General features: G+C 48.4%; 1 protein-coding gene across 2 annotated transcripts; it reads right to left on the bottom strand.

Annotated features, from left to right (window-relative positions):
• Nucleotides 1-5944: 5944 nt before the first annotated feature.
• On the bottom strand, nt 5945-19179 carry CABP1 (calcium binding protein 1). 2 transcript variants are annotated; one of them, XM_035898390.1, is made up of 7 exons: nt 19135-19179; nt 14266-14442; nt 10555-10585; nt 9723-9866; nt 8337-8446; nt 7778-7925; nt 5945-5970 (listed from the first exon to the last, which is right to left on the bottom strand). In XM_035898390.1, exons 1-7 carry the CDS (start codon nt 19177-19179, stop codon nt 5945-5947), a joined length of 681 nt encoding a protein of 226 aa, XP_035754283.1. The 2 variants fall into 2 exon arrangements, with proteins under 2 accessions (XP_035754283.1, XP_009641123.1); XM_009642828.2 differs by lacking the exon at nt 14266-14442.
• Nucleotides 19180-22955: the final 3776 nt, after the last annotated feature.

Consider the following 22955-nt stretch of genomic DNA (forward strand, 5'->3'; position numbering starts at 1 on the left):
GTTGCGTCCCGGTACTTTCGCGTCCGCTGTACTCTGAGCAGCAGCTCCCGGTGCCGGTTCTCTGCCGCTACAAAACACGCTGGTTCCCCCGTCCGCCCCTGCCATGGAGTAGGGGAAAAGGCAGCCACCGGCCCGCCCGGTAAGGAGTGAGGCAGCTGGGTGACGTGCAACCACTCCGGACCACAATAATCTGCTTGGAAAGTGAAGCAGCCAGTAAAGGAGGAAGGGGGGAGCTAACCCTTCCCGCGCCCGCGATTTTCCTCCCTGTGTTGCATTTTTACATGAGAATGCAAGATCCTGTTTGGTTTTTTTCTGGAGGACCTTGGCGTGGTCCTGGGAGAGCTGGCAGGAGACCTCCCAGTTGGAGACTGGATGGAACTTGCTCACTACGTGGGGCGGGGAGCAAGTAACTTAATGTTTGCCCCCACGTTTGCCCTTCTGGCTGATCTTGGTGTTCCTCAAAGCTTCAGACGCCAGCCAAGCCTTGCGTCCACACTTCGGTCACTGACTGCATTAGCAGCGGCTGCTACTAAGTCCCAGTAACGTTTTACTAATTTGGGTCTTCTGCAGTTGGGGAGACCTTATCGCCCTCTACAACTACCTGAAAGGAGGCTGCAGCGAGGTGGGGATCGGCCTCTTCTCCCTGGTAACGGACGATAGGACGAGGGGAAATGGTCTGAAGTTGTGCCAGGGCAGGTTTAGGTTAGACGTTAGGAAAAATTTCTTCACAGAAAGAGTTGTCAAGCACTGGAAGGGGCTGCCCAGGGAAGTGGTCAGAGTTCCCCATCCCTGGAGGTATTTAAAAGATGGGTAGATGAGGTGCTTAGGGACATGGTTTAGTGGTGGCATGGCAGTGTTAGGTTAACGGTTGGGCTTGATGATCTTAACGGTCTTTTCCAACCTAAATGATTCTATGATGCTAATGCATCTGCCTTTAGAAATAAAGACTTAGGAGCTGTAGATTGTGAATTAAATGGGCTCGTTGCTTTTGTAATGTACCCTGGAGGCGTCTTAACAGGATGCAGCCTTGGAGAAGTGAAGTCAGTTTGGTGAGGGGAGCGTATCCACCCACCCCCTGCTCCCTAACCTGCTCTGCCCAGGTCAGAGTGGGCCCCGCAGCGCACCCTTGCTGCTGTCGCATTGGCTTTTGGGCTCATGGTATAATTGGGCCAGGGCAGACATGGCGCTGCTGTGTTCCCACACCAGCACTGCTGCCAGGAAAGGGGTTCCTGAAACTGCAGGGTAGCTTAGGAAACCGCATCCAGAAAAGTAGTGTAAAATGCACATGCTTAGCACCTCTCCAGATTAAGCCACCTCATGCTGGCTCCTGGCAAATTGTCTCAATATTACAGACCCCAGTCCTGGCAGCGTCTGATCAAATCCAGACTAATCTCCCGTATCCCTGCTGTGTTTGTGACCTGTTGGGTGTCCCCCAAGTTCAGTTAGCAAAGGAGTGCAAGCAGCCGTGGCCAGAACAATGCTGTCCAGTTGGCGAGGCTGAGGGAAGCCTCGTTAGAGCTCATTTGTACTGATTACAGACGATCCTCCCTAATCTCTCAAGATTTCTCAGCTTAAACTGCGAAGCACTTGGGTCAGGAGCACAACTTCAAAGCATGTAAACACTTTTTTTGTTACCAGGTTACTGCCATGGGCTGCAAAAGTGAAGTGAGAAGAGGGATGGTGTGAACCATCAGTGGGCCAAGGAGACGGCAGGGCTGAGGTTACAAACAGCAATGTCCATGGGTACGAATTCCCGTATTTCCAGTTCTGAGACCCACCAGGGCAGCAAAGGTCCTGCCAAGGGCCACACACAGCCCCTTGCATGGCCCAAGTGGGCTGGGGCAACTGGCTCCCGGGTCAGCAGGGCCCTTGCAGGTCTCACACACACACACACACAATGGCAACGGGAACCCAAGCATTGGCTGGGCGGAGCCTGGCTGAAACCCTGGTGCCTCTCAGTGAGCTGGGGATCATGAGGCTCGTGCAGGACCTTCGCTGCCTCCGTGGGCACAGGGGTCGTGCAGCCGGTGGCTGGGGCTTCATTACAAACCTAGCATCAAACTGCTTGGCCTAGACAAAATGTGCCCATGAGCAGGAATTCAGACATGAAGGGATTTACTAGCTAACATTTAGGTATGACTTGGACAGTTCCATCAGCTGAAGGGGCCTCTTTGGCCCCAGACTTGTACAATGGCAGCTAGGAGCTAACCCAGCTCATCCCCTGCCTTGGAACAGTCACCAGGGGCTTCCATGGCTGTGCCAAGCCTGGGGTCCCTCTTGAGGGCTCCCAGGGCTCCTGCACATCTCACAGTGAAATATCAGCAACTCTTCCTTGAAAAGAGAAGAGTTCCCTTGAAAAAGAAGAAAACCCCCTCTCTTTCCCCTCTGTCAGCCATTTTAGAGGGCAAGGCACTGAGCGTTGCAATACTTCCTCTGCCTCCCCAGTCAGAGCATCTTCTAATAACTGCCCTGGATTATTTCCCAAGAATCAGCAACCCATCATGCAGCAATTAACTGAGCAGCAGCAAGGGAGGAGGGATAGTGGTGGTGCTCATCCAGGTGCAAGAGCACTTGCCCTGGCTCACAGTCTGGCCATGGCCGCTGGCAGAGGTTGGCAGACATGCTGCGATGGCCTGTGCCTGCGATGTTCTACACTGCTGCCCCTGAATCATTACTTGCGGTCACCAACAACTTGATGCCAGCTTGTGCCCCAGATGTCAAAGGCTCTGTATCCTGTTACTAATCCACTGAGCCATCAGTCCCTTGATGCAGGCTGGATTTACACCAGTAACCTACAAGTGAAAGGCTCAGGGTTGTCTTCTCAATCCCTTGATCTCTCCCTGTTCCCTGGCAGCTGTGCCAGAATGACTCTCAGTCTTGAATCAGTCCTGCCTGGTCTACAGCCCTGACCATTCACAAACGGTGTGGGGCACGTGTTTTGGGTATTAGCCATTTACTGCAGAAAAAAGGGATCGGGATTTGGCATGTCCAAAAAGAGCAACAGAGACGTGTGGGTCAGAAGCAGACCTCATGGCTAACAAGACATCTAAGAAGTCAGTGTGAGCCAGCCCCACTGGCTGGGCCAGCTCCCGAGCCACATGGGGCTATGGGGCTCAGGCACCCAGAGGGCACCAGCTCTGCCCTGCTGTGTGGAGCTATTTAGAAGCCTCCCTGGTACCGGATTGGAGATGAGAGCAAAAGGATTATCTCTGGAATTAGATTATTTAGATTGGAGCTTTAATCTCTGACCCTGTCCACACAAGAAAATAGTAAACTCCCTGAGATTATTTGGGGTTTGTTGGGCAAGTAAAACCAGGCTTGCAGCAAGAGCTTCTGCTGGAAGGAAAAAAAATTAATGCTTTGGAGACCTGCCCTGTCTGACCTGTTCACTGTATCATGGTGAGACCTGGCAGAAAAGAGCTACAGATCATTTGGCAGAGACCCAGCTTTCCTCGGAAGTAGCTGTGGCTCCAGGACTGCCTCTGCAATGACACCAAGGTGCCCTGCAGTCACCCTTCCCCTAGCACCAGTGTCCCTGCATTTCTTGGGAAGACAAACACCATGGTACAAACACAGGGACCTGCCTAAGTGAAAATGGCAGTAGTTCACAGAGAACACTCCCAGCCACCATGATGCTGTGCTATGCATCAGTGCAGCCTCTAGAAATGGGTTTACAATTTAAAATAAATTAAGACTGTGTCTGCCATTTGCTGCTGTGGCCAAAACATGCAGCTTCTCGGTGCAGGAACCAGGAGGGACCAGGCAGAGGCAGCCACCGTGCCTGTCGCCACTGACTGTCCGTCGGGCTTGTGCATGCTGGCTATGGCACAAGGCATGTGCCCCGAGTCGTCACCGGTCCCTGTGGGCAGGCGCAGTCACTGCTGCATGCAGGCAAGCAGTGCAGCTGTCCTCTTGCTCTGTTTACACACGCATGCTTCTTCCTCAGTGGGCTCCACTGTGAGTGAAGCACATTTGTGTACAAACACTCCCTATGGCAGACACAAGCCTGCACAGGTCTCTCCTTCCCCTGTATTATCCTAAGTACATACATAACTCACCCGGACTCTGGACTCTGTTCAGTTTATCACCCCCATCTCCTAAGCACAATACAGCTGCTGTACCAGTAAATATGGAGATCTGTAAATATCCATTTTCCAATTTCTTGGCTCACACCCACATTTCTAAGACTGCACCAGCTCCATAGATACACACATAGTTTGCATACACCCACTTGCAAACAAACTCTTCTACTGCTGCACTTCCAGGTACCTGTCTGCACTCCCCATTTTTATGCACGCACACAGAAACCTTTCCCAGTGCACACGCCTGTGCAAACTTGAGTACACACACACAAATACACGGAGAAACATAGTTTTTCCATTGCTGGGATATCAGCCATTGCTGCAGCTATGCTGGTTGGCACAGCAACAGGAAAGCAGAAGAGAAAATCCTCCTTTGGGACATGGATTTGTGGACCCCAAGAGCCTGAAAGGGAACCTGGGAAGGGAAAGATTTGAGACGGAGGAAGCAGGAGGATATTGGTCTCTAACCTCCCAGTTGGAGTAAGGGGGCAACTGAAAGGAAAACAGCTCCCAGTCACACTGAGAAACACATAGCAATGGTGATGCCCTTTGAAGCGAAGCAGAAATTAGCCCTGACGTGTGACTGAGCCTCTGCATACAGAAAGGGGACAACTGTAGGTATGTAGAATAGGGGAAGGGAGCAGGAGGTTGGGATCATGTTGGGGAAAGGGGAAGGAAGATGAGCATCTGATGTGTCTGGAAGCAGCTGGTAGGGCCTGGAGGCTGCTGTTGTCACTGCTGCAGACACATGCAGCATTTTTGAGTGTGAACAAGCTTCGGAGCAGGGCACTGCCACACAAAGAGGCTCCCAACCAATCCCTGGCACCGACAGTGTTAAAGCTCAGCTCCCACAGCACAGCCCCCACTGTGCATATGCTCACAGTTGTGTTTGAAATGGTCTGAAAGGGGGGAGGGTTGGCTATTGCTGCCTATCCCCCTCCCACCCAGCTCCCCTCTGTGCCCTTTCTCCCATTGCTCCTTGCCATGACACACAGGGGCTCTCACCTGCCCCCTTTACAAGCCAGAGGGATGCAGAGCTGGGGACCTTCCACACTGCCCTCACCAAGAGGCACCTCCAGGCCCCTTCGCCATGAGGACAGCAGGAAGGAGGGCAGAGCCCTGCCACAGGCTTAGTGGCCAGCACTGACTCCCCTTCCTGCAGCAAGGACTTGCCTCTGGACCCCGGTGCAGATGCTGAGGTGTGCTTCTGCCGCAGCCCTTCTCCCCAGTCCCAGCCACCACCTCTCACAGGGACACCCAGGCTCCACATCATTTCAGCGTGCATATTTATCGCTTTCCCCCCACAAGACATGTATTTGAATTTGCTCTTGGTAAACATAACCACAGGAGATGCGAATATGTGCCGGGGAAGCATAAATAACTCCACACAGATAGACACACACAGACAGCAAACACAGACACGGTTCACCAAGGGAAACCAAGAAGTGCAGAGCACGCCCTGAGGCTGCCACCAGTCCCAATGGCTTTGCTCTCATCCACCAAGCCACAAGGATTTCTCCTGCTTTTGCTTTGCAGCAGCTGGTGGGAGAATAAAGCTGGGGAGGAGGAGTCTAAAGTTGCAAATATCCCATGAAAGCATCATGGCAAGTCCTGGCTCTGCAGTTTCCTGCAATCATCTCCAAGGAATGGTTCCAGTTGTAGGAAGTTGCAAGTCTTTCACAGTGTGAAAGGGTGGAGGGGCATGGGGACCACCATGAGGGAGGAGCAGCAGGTCTTCTTGCAATGTCCCAATTGCAGCCAGCCGATAAACCTTCATGTGGGAACATCGGGGCTAGATGCTCCATCTAGGTCCTCTTCTGCCCTCTCTAAGGTGCTGATTCGTCTTTAGCTGAGAATAATCTTCAACGGGACATCATGCGAACAAACTCTGCAACCAACGAGAAAAGACAGTCCTGAAGCAGAAGGCATCCATGGTCCCCAACCCATCTCTCATTCCCTGGAGATAGCAAGCAGCCAGGGTGAAACCGAGAGTCCACACACTGCCAGCAGATCTGTGCTGCTCTGTGACTGGCCCTAGAGAGCTCAGGCAAAATGGGCTTTAATCCTTGCATTAGATATGGTGATATGATCCCACTAGCAGGTCAATTCATCCCACTAGCAGGTCAGTTCATTGCCTTGGACTCCTGCCCAGCCAGTGTAGAGTCTTGTTTGCACAAGCAACTCCTTGTGAGATGCTACGGCAAGTGTTGTCGCCTTTCACTGTAACTTCAGGGAAATTTGATTTATAGTCTTGGGAACACAGTATGATTTCTTAGTAAGCTTGCCACTTCACAGATACACCAGTGTGGGAAAGCACTAGTGTTTTGGTAGGTACCAGCATTTTTGTAGAGAAAAGCTTACTTTGATGGACTTCTTGTTTTTAAAGATACAGGTTAACTGTAAGGATACCCTGGATCTATTTCTTCACCACCCTGCTGCTTGTGAAGTCAATTACAATTGTTCAAATTGAGTGCAAATGTCATCAAATATAAATGTGTTTTCATCCTGCACTTGAACTGCTGAGGAACTAATAACTCTGCAAAGAGGAGGGCAGTGTAAATTACCACCTTGACTTCCTCTTTTCCATTGATGGAGCTGTCCTTTGACAACTAAAGCAGTAACTCACAGAGAAAATGATACTGGGATAGCATTTCATGTATTTTAGCTGTCTAACATAATTTAGCTGTGGGAAACAAGGAGAGCTACTGTCATGTAATCAGCCAGTGCATTAGAACAACTGCAGCTACCAGATACTTTCTAGGGAGACACTTCTAGTTTTTTAGCATTTTCAAAGCCCTCAGAAGCTTCAGTAATGCTGAGGACTGAGATTCCTTGTCATGTAGGAGACCCTGGAATGCCTCTGAGCCAAAAAAATTATGTCAATTTTATTTTAATTCTGTAGTTCCTGTGCTTCACCCTTACTGCAAAGGGATGTCTGGATTTGCACTAGGAAAACAAGCAGCCTGCCATGCTCTCACACCTTCCAGCTCTTATATCCACTTAGTTGTCTGATTTCAACTGCTTCCCTTGCCAGAAACCCTGAGCTCTTTTAATATTGCTCCTGCCATGGTTAATGGCTGGGATAGTAGCCTAACCACTCTTATTTTTCCAAGTCCTTCTGGCATGAAAAGTGGGAGAAGAAATGAATTATCTCTAGGATTTAGTATGACACCTCTAGATCAGATATCTGCTGTCCTAGTGAGCACATCTGGCATGTGACCATCTTCTGGCATAAAGGCACAGAAACAAATTCTCTATAAACCCAGACAACAAGGTGAGCCAGAGAAAATGGAAGGTGCAATGCATTCTCCAAACCAATCCAGCCTCCTCACAGCTCTTGCAGTGTTTTTAACAGAAAGGAAAATGCCCTATAAAAAGAAGGCTGGCAGTAGAATCTGTTTCTCTGTGACAGGGCATATCTCCTACCATGCTAGAGTCATGGAGACCCAATTGAAACTGAGATGCAGCAAAAGATGACACGCAAATGAACACTTCAGCTGAGGAATTTCCTGAGTGGGCCAATGTTCTCCATTTTCCTCAGCTGACTAGGGAAAAAAAATCTTGTTTGATTTTTTTCTCCATACTTCAGATACCTGGGCCCTGAGCATGCAAATCTTCCCTTCTGCTTCCGCCTCTGAGCTGAAACTCTGACTCACACCAGAGCAGATGGACAGGGAGCATTCATCCCTTCTCACCTTCAAAATCAACACGCCCATCTCCATTCAGATCCACGTCCCGGATGATCTCTTCAATATCCCGATGGCCCACCTGCTGCCCTAGAAGCTTTTTCATGGCTTCTCGCAGCTCACTGGTGCTGATCTCCCCATCACCATTGGTGTCAAACTGCAAGTACATAAAAAATACCAGCAGGGGAAATACAGTTAATGGAAATGGATCCTGTCTGGGTTGGATTTTGTATTGTCTTGCTCCTGAGCGCCCTATCTTTCCTGCATTCCTTTTGTGTCCCTCCTTTTCCTCCTTGGGGTGCCTTTTGGATCCAGTCTGCCTTTTATCCTCAGAAACCCCTCGTAACTTCTGTGTCTGCACCAGCTTTCCTCTTCCTTGCCTCAGGGGTTCCCTTATCTTAGTGACTTTCTCTGCTCCTCCCTTGTTTCATGCCTGGCTTGGCTCATTCTCTGTCTTCCACTGTGCTGCTCTCTCCTCCTCCTCCTCTTCTCTTCCCCAGTGGGTCATCTCTCTTTCCTGTCTCTTGCTGCTCACCTCTCTGGGGGGCATGCGGTAGGGAGCACTCACCTCTCTGAAGGCATCGCGGAGCTCTTTTACACCAATCATGTCTGCAGTTTCTGCTAGCAGCTTTGGTCCCATCAGCTCAACAAAATCTTCAAAATCCACATGGCCACCCACTTGGGACAAGATGAAAGATCGTGTGTAAGAACTCCATACTTTAGCCAAGCCCAGCACTCACTTTGCACTTCTGTGTGCCCCAGAGAGGACTTGGTTCTCCAGGAAGCAAAGCACAGAAGGTGCAGGACAGTGAAAGGAAAAGCAGAGGTAGTTTTACACTGTCTTTGTATTTTCTGGATTGTGGGCTAGGCGGAATGAGCCCAAACTATTCCATCCTAGGCTGCCACGGACTGTCACATCTTTATGCCATCATGTCCCAGGTATTAAAGGCTTGATCATTACAGTGCTTATAGCAACCTCCTGCTGCACCTGTGCCAAAGGGTACAGCAAGGGCACACCATGATGTTCCTGTGTAGCCTGGGCACTGCCCTGCAGCAGCAGTGGAGTCTTACTCTGTTAGCAGAGGCTAATATATGTCCAACTGTTTATTCATCATATTAGTCCTTTTTCTTGTTTCCCCCTATCTGAAAGCTGGCAGTAATACTCTCAAATTCCTAAGCACTTGCGTGCCAGGGTTATCAGCTGCTTTTGTGTGTGACTGGTTGCATATGTCACAACTGTTTTCCTTCCCTTGACCAAGTAACTTGTCCTTTTTACATCATCATGTGTCAGAAATAAGAGAAACATCCTTTTCACAACCTGGCTGAGGGTAAAACCCTGCACTGCCATAGACAAGAAGCAACAAAAAACTGATGGTTAAAGACAAAGGGCACAAAGACAGTTACAGTGAATTGGGTGCGTTTGTCACATTTTTCCATGACTCCAGCAGATGCCCCCATCTGACACTGCCAGCACAGCTCACTCGCAGCCCATCCCAGGCACACAGCAGATCCACAGACAACCACCACAGAGTGAACAGCCCATCCACCATCCATCTGACCAAAACACCTCCATCTTCCCAGGCCCTTTCTTCAGTCTAACTCCATCTGACAACAGCTTCAGTATGACAACACCCAGAACCTGTGTACTGATGTCTAACTGCCCACATCAAGGGCAGTTTTATACCTGACAGCATAAGCACAAAGAACAACCCTTCCACTCACTGTTCCCATGCAGTGCAGTCCACACAGTCCCTTTGATAAGCACGAAACAAAGGCATCAACTTCTAGGGACCACAAACAAACAGGAGAGATGACAGGGACTGAAAATGAGAACGAAAAGAAAAGGTGGGGGGAAATCTAAAGGAAAAGAGACAGGAAGAGACGGAGAGAGCCTGAGGCAATGATGCAGGGCACAGCAGCAACAGGGAGGTACAGCTACGTGGATATTACTCACAGTTCATGTTGATCTGCTGGGAGAGCTCTATTAGCTCCATCTCCGTAGGCATGTAGCCCATGGTTCGCATGCAGTTCCCCAGGTCCCTGCAGTTAATAAACCCATCCTTGTCTTTATCAAACTCCTTAAAGGCTTCTCTTAATTCTGTGGGAGTGGATCCAAAAAGAACAATATTGTCAGTGACAGCTTGAAATACCTGTTCCAAGAAATCTCCCCAGAATCAGCAGCACTTTATGAGGTCAGACTCCCTAAGATACTCCATATTTTCCCAGCAGCTCTCCCTGCAAAGAGGCAATGACTGGTGCAGTGTTAAGTTCTTCTATCAGCAGCACTGCTGTGATGACCCATTCTTTACAGGAAAGCTTGCTTGGACTACAAGTGTCACAAACTGATCATTGCTAAACTGCACTCCCTAAAGAAACTGAAAGTAGCAAGTTTTCCCAACTTTTCCCCCTGCACGATATTATATAGCCCTCACTGTAGGGATTAGCAGGTAAAACAGCTTCCCTGGAGCCATACTATTGTAGCACACTCTACAACACTTCTGTAGGAGCTGGGGTGGACAGCAGTTCCCTGACAGCCAATATCCCATTACTTTACTTATCCTCCCACCCTGAAGAAGCTGGAATGGATGCAAATTCCCTCACAGTCAGCACTCTTGCAGTTTTAAATACTATTTCTTTTGCTGGGGTTTCCAGGAATTATTCCAGTAATCATCTCTCTTGATTTGCCCCAGAATATTTTACCCCACAGGAGCCAACCTGGAAGGACAAGCCAGTAGGTTTTCACTGGGCAGGGAGAAAGGTGACACAGAAGGAGCAACAAATTTTACCTTCAATTTCTTCAGGACGCAGTTCTCTGTCCTGCAAAAAGAGAACATACTATGTTAAAGCCATTTTCTTGCCACAAACATAGTTTCAGAATAGCACTTGTTGGTGCAAACAGTTCTGGGACAAGCCAGAAAGTGAGAGAAGAAACAAGAAGGTGATGACATGTTTAATACCATCCACCTAGCAAGGCTTCCCAGCTCTCCTCCCTAATGGGAGGGGTGTTAGCCTGCACACTTTTCTGCGGAAGCCCTTCTCCCTCTCATCTGCTGGACAGGGGAATGACAGGTGCTCCCCCAAAATAGAAGAGACCTGGGCCAGCACAGCAATACGTGTGGCCTCCCCACTCAGTGGTACTATGAGCACCTTCATGAAGCTCCTAGATCATCCCCCAGCACCAAGTCCTGGAGCAGAGACTGTCCTGCAGCAGTTATGATCTCCTCTAGAGCTCTGATTGTATCTCCTACCGCAGCTCCCACTGACACAGACAGATCAAAACAGCTAGAAGCAGCCTCTGTAACCAGCAGGTCTATACCATCGTCTGCTTGGATCACTGCTTGATCCCCATCCATCTGGCAGGACAGTGACAGCCACAAACTCTCTTGCAGCCAATGTCCCAGTGCCATCTCCTACAGTCAGTCCCCACAAAAAGGTAGGAACTTCCCCCTTCCCCCCAGCCTCAACTCCATAGACAAGCATTTTGAAACCAAGCATGAAGGCAGACACACAACATATACATCATAAAGGTCATCTACAAACAAAACAGGACAAGGATTCACCATGTTCAGGAAACACTGCAACTTCAAACATCCAGTTTGAATTTCTTGGAAGAAAAGGGAGGATATAAAAGAGTATAGGAAAATTCCAACACTGCACCAGGAAGAAGAGATGAGCATGGAAATGCACTGCTTTCTGGTTTATGTGCCCTTTCTAATTCCTCTCATGGCTCCCAGGCAAATCCAAAACATCTGAGAATTTGGAAACACAGAAACGTGATCTCTTTTGTCGTCTCACTCTCAGCTTTCCCCCTCAACCGTGGGGAGTTTGTCCTTGCCTTCCAGGTGTCCTCCAGCCTCACCACACATCCCTGGAGACGGTGCCCTTGGTCAGTTTAGGAAGGATGATCTTTTGCTATTTAACCACAGGCTCCTCTGGAAACTCTAATGGCAGCTGCTCAGAGTGCATAGCAAACTAGGACACACACTGGTTTACGTCTGTGCAAAAGTAGGTTGTGCCAGAGAAATGACCAGCTTGCCACTCATAACCTTCCCAGAGGCATCTCTGTGCTGGATGGAACAGAGCGCTCTGGCTCTGTTGTTTCATCCTTCACAGACCTGGTATTTTCAAACATGTCATCCCATTTGTTCTGCTTTCATCAACACCAAGAGATAAAACAATTCAAACTCCTTAGACTGGATGCAGAAGGCATTATTGCCCTCCTGCCTTAGATAAAATAGCAGATGAAAACCACCCATGATCAGTACCAACACCTTGGGCACCTCATTGCAGAGTCTGCAAACATTAATCCCTGGAGATACCGCTGTGTGCCAACGGCCGGCTCGGCACGGCAGCAGATGCAGGGGTATAATTACCACTGCCACGGTGCAAAGGCTGTCGTGACTCACCCGCAGTAACTGCCGTCTTGTGAGAGTGCCTGGGGTAGGACTCAGGCCTTCCTCCAGTGCAGTCGTCACAAGACCATTGTCCTCCTCACTCACTGAAGACCCCATTGCAACCAACATGACTGACACATGTCAGAAATGGGGGCTTCAGCACCAGTTCTAATTTTGCACACCAAGGCATTTGCGTTTGCAGGCCTCTGAGCATATCTTTGCACACGCAGACTCTACCATCAGAGAGCCACAGACTGCGAATGCAAAAGGAGGGGGAGGGTTTACGTCCCTCCAAAAATCTGACTCAAGCAATAACTAACGTAGTGAAAAGATTTTCTGTTTTAAATTTGAAAGAAGATCCCCATAAATGATAAAAGAGGAAAATTGCTTGGGAAGAAATGGGCTGAATCTCTCCAAAGCTTTTGGAGGACATATGGGAAGAGGAATAAAACTGTTCAGAGAGTTTAGATCCTAGATATGAGCAGAGGTGACCCTCTGAGAGTCCATTATACATAATGGTCTTACCCTCATTTATTTCTGTTCTATGCACAATAAATCCTGTTGGTCTAGAGAGTCAGTAAAAGTAAAGCTGTTTATCAGATGCACTTATTCTACATCAGGGTAGTTAGAGACATCACTAATCCTATTTTGGAAACTTCTTACGGTACTGTGAGTTTCTAGGGCCTAAACAGGATGGATACCTGTCCGTCTGTGAGCCTTCCACTAGGGAGCTGGACCTCTCTCCTATGTTTGGTAGCTCTGTGCATGTGTGATTGTGTGAGAATATCATGTTTTGTGTTTTAGTGAACTGGCACAAGGAATATGTGATCACTTAGTGGCTGAAGTTTAGGAAGAACAAAAGCTATTTGATCAAGAAGGACAAATAATGACTCTTTTTTGGGTTGTCGGTTGAAGAAGAGGTTTCAGAGATGAAGATCTAGGTGTCTCCTACAGCTGTAGGTAACCATACCAACACACAAGTAAGAGAGAGATTTCTTACAGAAGCAAGAAAGCTCTGACTCTCAGGTAACTGGGATGAGCTTTATTTCACCAGAAGAACATGGAATGCATTGGGTGAATATCTGACAATGCACATATTCACTCAGACATATCCATAAAAAGTGTGTTAATATGTTTGTGTATGTCCTTAAATTCATGTTATGGTAGGAATCAAAAGTTTATGTGCAAAAATATGTTTTACTTCTTGTAAAGATACAACACTGGGGTATTTCTGTATATTTAACATGTCCAGGTGTATAATTTGAATTTACATACAAACGCATACTTTTATTGTTTGTATATAAATGCATACATTAGATGCATATGAACACACAGCTACAAATAGGTGTGACTGGGGATGGATGTATGTAGTTTTGCTATTTATTTGTGTGTGTATGAGTAATAGCATTTGGTAGTCTGTCACTATTTGCAAATATGAGGACACTGATGTTCTTTGGTTTATTTGGCTAAGATTGCTGCAGTGTCGGGCTGTGTATGATAGTGCATAAGAGATTGCATTTGGGTATCTGTGAGGAGGCAGATGCGTGCTTATTTCTGCTGGTACTAGTGTGTTCACTGTGAGCTGATAGGAACAGTATCAAATATGGGCATCTCTGTGGGACAGCTTGTTCCTGATATGGATGCCCTGATTTGCATTTAAGTGTCTATTTAGGCCTTAAAAGCTAATCTGAGCCTCTGGGAATGAGATGTGGATGCCTTGCTGGAATGCTTTGAACACTGGACTCCTCCTAAGTCCTTATGATTATGTAAGTCCTGAAGTCTCCTGAAGTCCTAAGTCCTTACTCCTGAGGCCATATGATTATGCCTACTTGAGTGTAGGCTTGGATCTATCTTCCATAGCTGCATTTTTAGAATCCTCCTTTCTTGGTGTTTATGCACAGGGATATCTCTGCACATCCTTTGGGTTAGACATTTGCCTGTCTAGATTGGATTTGCACCTGGAGCTAGAGCCGGGATGCTCGAGACCCAGTGCTAGGGGTTACGAGGCTCCATGCAGATGGAGCATGTGAGCAGCTCCACATCCCCGGCTCGCGTCCACATGGCTTTGTGCATGTCTCACCCGGCTGGGTGTAACTTACGTACAGGCTGCCTGTTTTCTGCGAAGCCCTTCCTCAGGAAGATGCATGCTGGCCCCAGCAGGTTGTGCATGACGGCGCAGTTCTGGGCCAGCACCATGAGTGGACCCTGGTACTCGCAAGCCGACGGCCCCTCTTCACTCGTCTGGACAGCCTTATAGCACGTCTTCTCCTCATGGCGGATCTTCCCAGCCAACCAGCAGCAAGCAAACAACACAACAGAGGATGTTACCTCCCCATCTTGCCCAGCCGTTCCTCTGAAGTTTTACTGAACCACCTCACAGAGACATTATTGCTAGATTTCCTTCATCTGGTCCACGCTGTGTCCCCCCCAATGGTCTATTAGGATTTGTACAGAAGCAGTAAGTCCAGGAGTTCACTTTCAAAAGCTGATAGAAGTACAACCAACCAGCAGAATTTTCCTTTGAAACAACATCAAACTCTCAGCACTGCTCACATCTACCCAGACACAGCCCAAAGGGCCACACTCCCACTATCAGCCCCAGAGTTAACAATCCCTTGAATGAGCTGCAAAGGACAAGCACACGCCAGCCTAACAGTACATGTGCCAGCCTGTACCAAGGGAAAAGCTGCTGGCAGAGCTGCTTCAGCCAGGGCATCCCCAGGAGACCAGGCAGAGCCTGCACAAAGACTCTGTGTTAGTCTCCACGTTGCATTTCAGCACACAGCATCACACACTTTATAATATTATTAGAAGGCCGTTTACAGCATCAGGTGGCTCTGCCAACTGCAGGCTCACACTCCCTGTGCCTCTTCTAATTAGTTACATCCTCAGGGTCTCGGGCAGTTACTGCACTGGCCTTTTCTAATCACTGACAGTCCCAAAGTGGAGATCAGGCCAACATTTTTGTCTGTTTGCCTTTGCACATTTTCTTAACTGCACGCGTCCTGCTAACCTAGGGCTCCAGAACAGAATCCAGCACTGGATTTTATAAGGAGGCACTGCTTTCCTTTTATAGAAATGCATTTCCCTGGCTCTGCAAGAAAACTCTTATCCTGATATTCCCATGCAGCTATAAAAAGCCAGCACAACCCACAGGACCCTTGGTTTTATAGAATAACCATTAATCATACATCAGATTCCTCTTCAGGAATTATTCTACTTTTACAGACAGTGCTCCCAGGGGTGATCAGAGAAGCTCTGTCAATTGTCATTGTCTCTATTAACCCTTTCTTTAAAGCCTGAGGTGCTTTTTCAGGCTAAAAGACCACACACACACACACATCCCATTCACATTTGTCCGAGTCTATTGTATCTACTTGCTATGTCTGCCATGTGCTATTATATTGCACACATGGTTTGTAGTTCGCATTTTTGTACACAGTCTTACACCAATCTGCTTATGTATAATGTCATGTGAATATCAAGCATCAAAACAAAAACAACTCAAAAAGCAAGCCATGGAGAAAGAAAATGATGAAGCAGAAAAGCATTTTCATTGCAGTCATGGACGAGGAATAAATCTGCCTCTGATTAAATCTGACACATAGGACATTTGTCCTTAAAAACCTGAAAGATGAGCATCCGTCCACAAATGGCATATTACTAGCTCAGCTAAATGTCAAGGCATCTGTGTTGAACTGCACAGTTTCGTGATATCAGTGCAATGTATTTTCAAAATTATCAGCTTTATTTCCTGGCACATTTTTCAGTTTATTATACCAAATAGCACAAGTCACTTAAAATAGCCCACATCGGTTCTGTGTTTAATTCCAGTGAAGCCACATGAAAGATCGAAGGCTCCACAGCCCCTAATCCTTGTTTGCTGACCTTCCAGTCAATAGAATTTATTACCAAGCCACAGAACAGTACCACAGAACGGTCATCCCATTATTTTCCTGTTCAGATAGAGATTGCCAGTTTGATGAAACAGTTGCCAAGAGCCACCGAGGATCCTGACCAGACAACCCGATGCAGTGCCAGGAAAACGAGGTGCACGTCTTAGCAAGACCTGGACAGGGGATCCATGCCCCGCTCTGCTGCTGAAGGCAGGATTTATGGCATTTGATGTTCCTTCTGCCAGCAGCCCCCCAGGTATCTCCTGCAAGCATCCCCACAAGTTCCCTCCATCACGTTCCTCCTACATGCTGGCAGAGCCAGAAAGGGAGCTGTGATATAGGTATGGGGCAAAGCAACATCAGCCACCATTACAGGGGCAACAGCAGTGTGTACAACAAGGAAAATGCAAGGTCAGGACTGAGGAGCTCAGGTTTTCCCCGTCCCTTCCCTGAGCAAGGACCACTACCCTTCCTGGCTGAGTCCAGCCCTTGGCTGTGTCAGACCAGCAGATTGTGGAGAGGGAAGAGACTGGGCTGATTTAGAGATGGCTGTAGTAATGGTGAAGGGTGGCAAAGCAAGGGACCTGGATGTTGGCTTTCCCTTTCTGCACAGCAGAAGCACAATAGGATTCACCTTATTTTCTTGCCTGCATGTCAGAGGGACTTTGTGGAGCAGCAAGCCCAGAAGGGCCTCTTCATCCTGATTGCAGTGCCTCTCGGAATGGCAGCCAGGCTGGCCGCTGGGATCACTGGGGGGACACTGTGACAGTGGGAAAGTGAAGCTTCCAACAACCGATGTTGTGGAGACAAAGCCTGAGCATTGCCACCAAAACAGGCAAGGTACCCCCATGTCAGCCAGTCCCAGACCAAGCCAGCTGGTGCCTGGGAGTGACTCCCCAGATTTCAGGTTGAAATCATGTACTGAAGAGATCAGTCTGTCACCCAAGAGCAGCTTTCGCACAGGTTGTCTACAGTCCCTCTTCTTTACCATTTCAGCGAACTGAGTTTGCCCAAGGTAAAATCTGAGAAAAAAGACCAGGATCATAAAACAGCCAAGTGAAGTTGTGCAAAGTTACGACTGATCTGCAAAGTCTCCACTATAATCATGTGTGTTGTGATCAAAAGAACGGCAGAGCCCCAGGACCAGTCAGAATGAGTGCCTGAGGCCTTAATTCATGGCTAGCTGGAGAGACATCTGAGAAATTCTCTAATTCAGCTTTGCAAATTTCTCTCTCTAGTCCTGCCATCCCAGGCCTTCTAACATGGCACAAAGTGCATTATTCGAAGCAGCTTTTAGGAATGAAAGCATAAATGACCTAAAAGACCGATGACACAGAGCTTATGAGTTCTTGAATCCATTTTGATTCAAGCAGCCTGGCCACACGTCAGACTTTAATTGCAATCGCCTTGATCATGTTGAGCGCAGCTGCAGCCAAGCGATTTTATTCCAAGTTGGAGATGACCTACAAGCAACCAAGTTGTTTTTTCATATATGCAACTTTGGGTAAACCTCAACTACTTCTGCCTCTCCCTGAAGGTCACCCTGACCTAGGGACTGGTCTCAGCACTGCCTAACTGCTTGGTGATTAATTCCCTCCTTGTGTATCCCAGCTCCCCCGCAGCAGCACTGTGCCATTACTGGCTTTGTTTACAGCAGTCAAGATAACAAGCAAACTGTGTTTCTACACAGAAGAGGCTAAACTCCATCCAGAAGAAACTCCCTGCTAGGGTGGTCCTCTCGCCAGCAGCTTCCTCCCAGAGGAGCTTTCCTGGATGGCAAGGTCTCCTGGGTGGAGCATCCTGATGGCCGTGGCATTTCACTGTCAGCAAGGTCTCCACAGAGGTAGCTCCTCATTCTTCGGATGCTTAGCATAACTTTTTCAATTACAAGGAGTGAATTGCATAGCTTTTTGCTGAGCTATTAGATTTGCATCAATGCTAAGTGAGAACCGTGCAGCTGACAGGTACACAGTGCTGCAAGACCTTCCTCAGTCAAACAAGAAATATTTCTGGGGCACGTCATTCCCATTTCAATCTAGACCCTAACAGAGGAATCGTTCCTGAATCTAATTTGCCCAGGGATCACTGTAAAACCTCAGCACAGAGCAGACCGCGGGTCGAAGCCCAGAAGATACACATGGCAGCTCGCAGATGAAGTCCAGCTGGGCCCAAGCATGTAGACACATGGGCTGTGCTGATGTGCGACATGATGCACGAACACACAGCCAGGGCCCAGTGTATCCACTCACAGAGGCACGGACAAACAGACCACAGAGAAAAACATGTTTCTGTACCCAAACGCATACCAACAAAACTAGATGTGTGCATACACAAGGATGGATATACATAAAAACACACGCGTGTCTACATACAGACTTCTGTGAGGACATGCACTAGCAGGTATACACACACACAATGCCATACAAACAGGGATACACGTGTGATGCACACAAATTCCCCCCTCTGTACACTCATAACAAACATTGCATGCCTGCTCATACACCTCAGGATGCATACGTAGGGACATAAAGAGCTAAGGACACACATATAGTTCAGATGGGCTCACTAGGTGTGCATATTCTTATGCACCAACAGATACACGCCCATTCATGGGTACATGAACATATGTACAGAAATGACACACATGACTAGACTCATGCAGACACCTTTTGACTGAAGCACATGCACACACACACACAAACTCACACATATACACATACATTAAGAGGCCAGTACAGAAGATGTGTGCCGGCATACTGTGCCCATGGACAAGCACAACCTTGCACGTACCCAGAGGACAGCTATACACACACACACGGAGCAGGACACAAGCCTACTCATGTGCATGCATACACACACACATTTATTTACACACATGCTGTGGCACCCAGCATCCCGGGCTCTAATGGCTGCACTCGCATGAGCAGCTCTTACAAAAAAGACTGATGAAAAGAGCTGAACCCTTTGTACACATATCTGAGTTTCCCCCACCTCCCGTTCCCATCTGTCCACGACGTCACCCATCCCAAGAAGCAGGGCTGGAAATGCACAACGCACTTTGATTCAGGGAACATACCTTTTTTGAGAGGTTTCTCAGTGGAGACTTCACACAGTTGCCCATAATATGTTGAGTCTGCCTTTCCGGTGGACTTGGTTATAAAGGAACTGAAGCAATTGATCCCATTAAAGGTATTCCTTGGGAGCAAAGCAAGAAAGGCAGTGCCAGGCAAATCCAAACAGCTACTGGCTGCTGGGGCTTCCCTCTTCAGGGAGCTTTTTCTCTCTCTGCCTCTCTCTCTCCGTGTTTTTACTTTATGTTCACTTTCTTGAAGAGATGAAGCAGGAAGGAGAGGGAGGGGAGAGAAACAGACAGAAAGAGAGGGAGAGAGAGGGAGAGAGAGGGAGAAGGGGAGAGAGAGGGAGGCGGATGTATAATCTACATCAGATTAATGTTCAAATCCCTCCCACCCCCCTCAATCTGCAGGCAAGATTGTTTCACTCATGGGAGAGGGCTGATTCAGGGAGAATTAAAACAGAGAGGAATCGCTAGAAGTGATTTCAGTGATGAGTTCAGTGAATCCAGCTAGTTTGGGTCCACACAGACTCTGAACATCGCATCCCTACCCACCCCCCCTTCTAACTCCTCTCGGCTTTTCAATCACCAGAGAGCTAGGCTGGCCAGAAGGCAATCCACTTAGGGGCTTGGAGCAGAGTCCAGAGCTCATTTTGGAGCAGAAATGGACCATTTATCTGGGTGGGACCTGTTTCAGCTTATAAATACCAGCAGACCTAGAAGTCCCTCATTCTTTTCTGCTATGGTGGAAGCAAGCCTGGAGGCAGGGGTCCAGGGACCCTACAACGCTCTCAGCCCCAGGATAGTAATTTTTAACCACAAGGGAGAGACCTTGAGCCAGTCTTGTGGTAAAGTTTTCCCAGCTTTCTGCAAGTAGAAATCAACTGGTGGTTCACCTGCACAAGTCTGCCAAAGATGGGCTCACACCTGAATTCTAAATCTAAACAGCCACAGGCTAGATAATGTGAAGCAAAGAATTTGGATGTCAGATCCATCCATTCCTTTTCCAGGCACCCAAGTCCCAGAATAAGTAAGAGGCTACTAAACCTAGAGCCAGCTCTGAACTCCGGACTTCAGGCCTGTTATGGTAACAGAATAATCTCTTAAAGAAAAGGGATGAGTCCCCAAAACATTTTCCTCTGATCTCAGGCTGAGCATAAGAGCATTCAGTCTGAAGAGAGATTTAAATTGCATTAAAAACTCACCACCACACCCAGGCAACAGGATCTGAACAGGACAGCAAATGCACCCTTAGCTATGAAGCCACCACAGCTGCAGCTCCACAGTGATACAAAGCCATGGCATGAAGAGCTACCTCCTTCAAGAACTGTGAAGACCAAGATGACACTGAAACTACACCCTGTCTATGCAGCAGGCTGGTTGGACACTCAGGTGTTTGGCTGAAAGATTTCACAACTTTCTTTGCGAGTGTCGTTCCAAACAAAAGGCCCTACAAAGACCTAACCCATAGGCTGAGTACTTGCACCACATGCTTTTTTTTGTGCAGGAGCCAAGCACTCACTCTCCTGGCAGCTCTAGGGCTGTAGGACAGAAAAGGATGAACTGTCAAGGTCACAACAAAGCCAGGATTTCTCTGCTTCCACCCTGATGGTGCTGTGGCAAATTAAGTATGACTCTAAGGTGAATCAAGAGTTGCCTTAGAGCTTTGAGGCTTCTTCCACCTGAGGAGTCCAAACATGGCAAGAGTCAACAGCTGTTCCAGTCACAGCCAGAAGCGTACAGCCACGTGGGATGGTGTTCTTACTCTTCCTTGTACCAACCACTTGCCAAGAGTGAAGGCAGTGGAACAGACTCTTCTCAGATCCCCTCAATGCCTTCTTCACTGCAGGGCCTGGGAAGGAGGTGCACAAGCGTCCACAGGCACTCCAAAGCAAGAAGCTGCAGTAGCAGATACTGGAAGATACCCCTTGTACCCAGGGCAGACTGAGAGAGGGACAGAGGGGATGGGGAAGCTCTGGTCTGGAAGACCTCCGTCGCAGAGTCCACCCATGATGGGCTGGGAAGCAAAACTGTTCCCAAGCTGGGCTTGTCTCCTGCTGTCACAGTTTGCAGACTCCTGACGCTGGGGAAATATACAGTCACTCCTTGGGGGCTGTGCCAGCCCTGGGCCTTGCAGCGGGGGACTTTGCAGGAGGATGCTGAAACTCCCAGTTCCTCACAAGGCTGCCATCTTTAGCTCTATTTCTCTTTCCCCTCTTAAAGCAGCTAATGGGAGGCTGATCTACCCTCGGCCAAAGTGCCAGTTGTTAATAATGTCCTCTGTCAGCTGGAGCCATTCCCCAGGCTCCTTGTTTATTGACGAAGTGCTTGTCTCCCTTGAGTAGAAGCTGCCACATAGTGAGTGAGGAGCCTGGGCTCCTTCCTGAGACAAACGACTCCAATTCCAGAGCAGAGATGAGAGAGAATTGCCTCCCTGCTGCTAATGAATCTCCCCTTGACAGGCAGTGAGAAGGCCAGGAACACCCTGCAATTGAGAAGTGCCCATCTCCCCCATCCTCCCAGAGAGAGGGAGTGGAGCAAGGGAGTCAGGCATCTCCTGCCAGAAGAATTCATCACAGCCCCCAGACTGCCATGGGACAGCTTTGGGAGACAGCCGTTGAGCATGTCCTACAGAGCTCTAAAAGCCTCTCAACAAAAGCTGAGATGGTCACCCTCTAAATATTAGCTTGTACCGCAGCATTTGGAGCCAGCTACTATGGCATGTTGCCATGTTTGCCTGCTCCCCTGCTTTTCTTCCCTGCAGTTGCAGACAACTGTAGGAAACGTCCAGGGCAGAGTGAGAGGACTGAGACTGGCTTGCCAGGCTTGGCAGGGAGTTTGCAATCCAGGAAGGGAAGAGGCGATGGGAGCCCACTTGCACCAGGTTTGCAGCACAGTCACAGTCCTTCAACGCTGCAAGAACTCTGGCAGAGCTGTAAGGGGCTCAAGAGACATGATCGTAAACAATTTTCTTATCTCCTTATTTACGCTGAATCTCTTAAGAGCAATTGGGCAGCACATCACAATCTAGCAGACCGACCCTCCTGACCTCTGAGGAGGAAAATCACTCTCTACATTGGGATCTTGTCCCATCACCACCACGGGCAGCTTAGAGATAGGCAGGAAAGTGGAGCTGGCAGAAAGGTCATTAGAAGATTAGGTTAGAAGGAACATATTTTCTCCCTTCCTCCAACTGAGGCTGCTGTAAAAGAACAGGATGCTGAGAATAAGTGTGTCAAAAACATTTGTGTGTAGGTGCTGATCTGTGGGTATGCCTATATCTGGGGTAGTCAGTATGCGAGTGGGAGGGCTGCACATGCATGTATACTGGCTTTCCCACACTGTTCTTTGTGGCAATCACACTGTTCTTTTAAGGTCTGGGGCTCTGTTGTAAACTTTCTAAAAATCATCAGGAACTTTGTGAAATGTGAGTCTTGCCTATGTGCCCACATCCCTTCCTCTCCCCTGAGGTCCAAGGTGGCGAGCAGAGACCCCAGTGGATATGGTTTGGCACAGAGCAACGTCTCAGCTCATGGGACAGAAGCGTTTGGCACATTGACTGACCTGAGCACAGAGCAGGGAGAAGGCCAGATGACTTGGCATTGAACAGGGAGTGATTTAGGTGGTTTAATATGTCTGGATTCTTTAAAAAGCAGCAGTGCTCTGCTTTGGGTTGGTACCTTTGGCAGAAATGCTCATTCCATAGGAAAATGTTGGATCCCACCATAGCTAATCACTTGGTAGCTGCCAGAAACTTCATCCAGTGGCAGCAAATATCCAACAGCCACAACAGAAAGAACAAAAGTCAATGCAAAACTTGGGAT

The sequence above is a fragment of the Egretta garzetta genome, unplaced genomic scaffold (assembly GCF_000687185.1).
Source record: "Egretta garzetta isolate BGI_Z169 unplaced genomic scaffold, ASM68718v1 scaffold7, whole genome shotgun sequence".
NCBI lineage: Eukaryota > Metazoa > Chordata > Aves > Pelecaniformes > Ardeidae > Egretta > Egretta garzetta.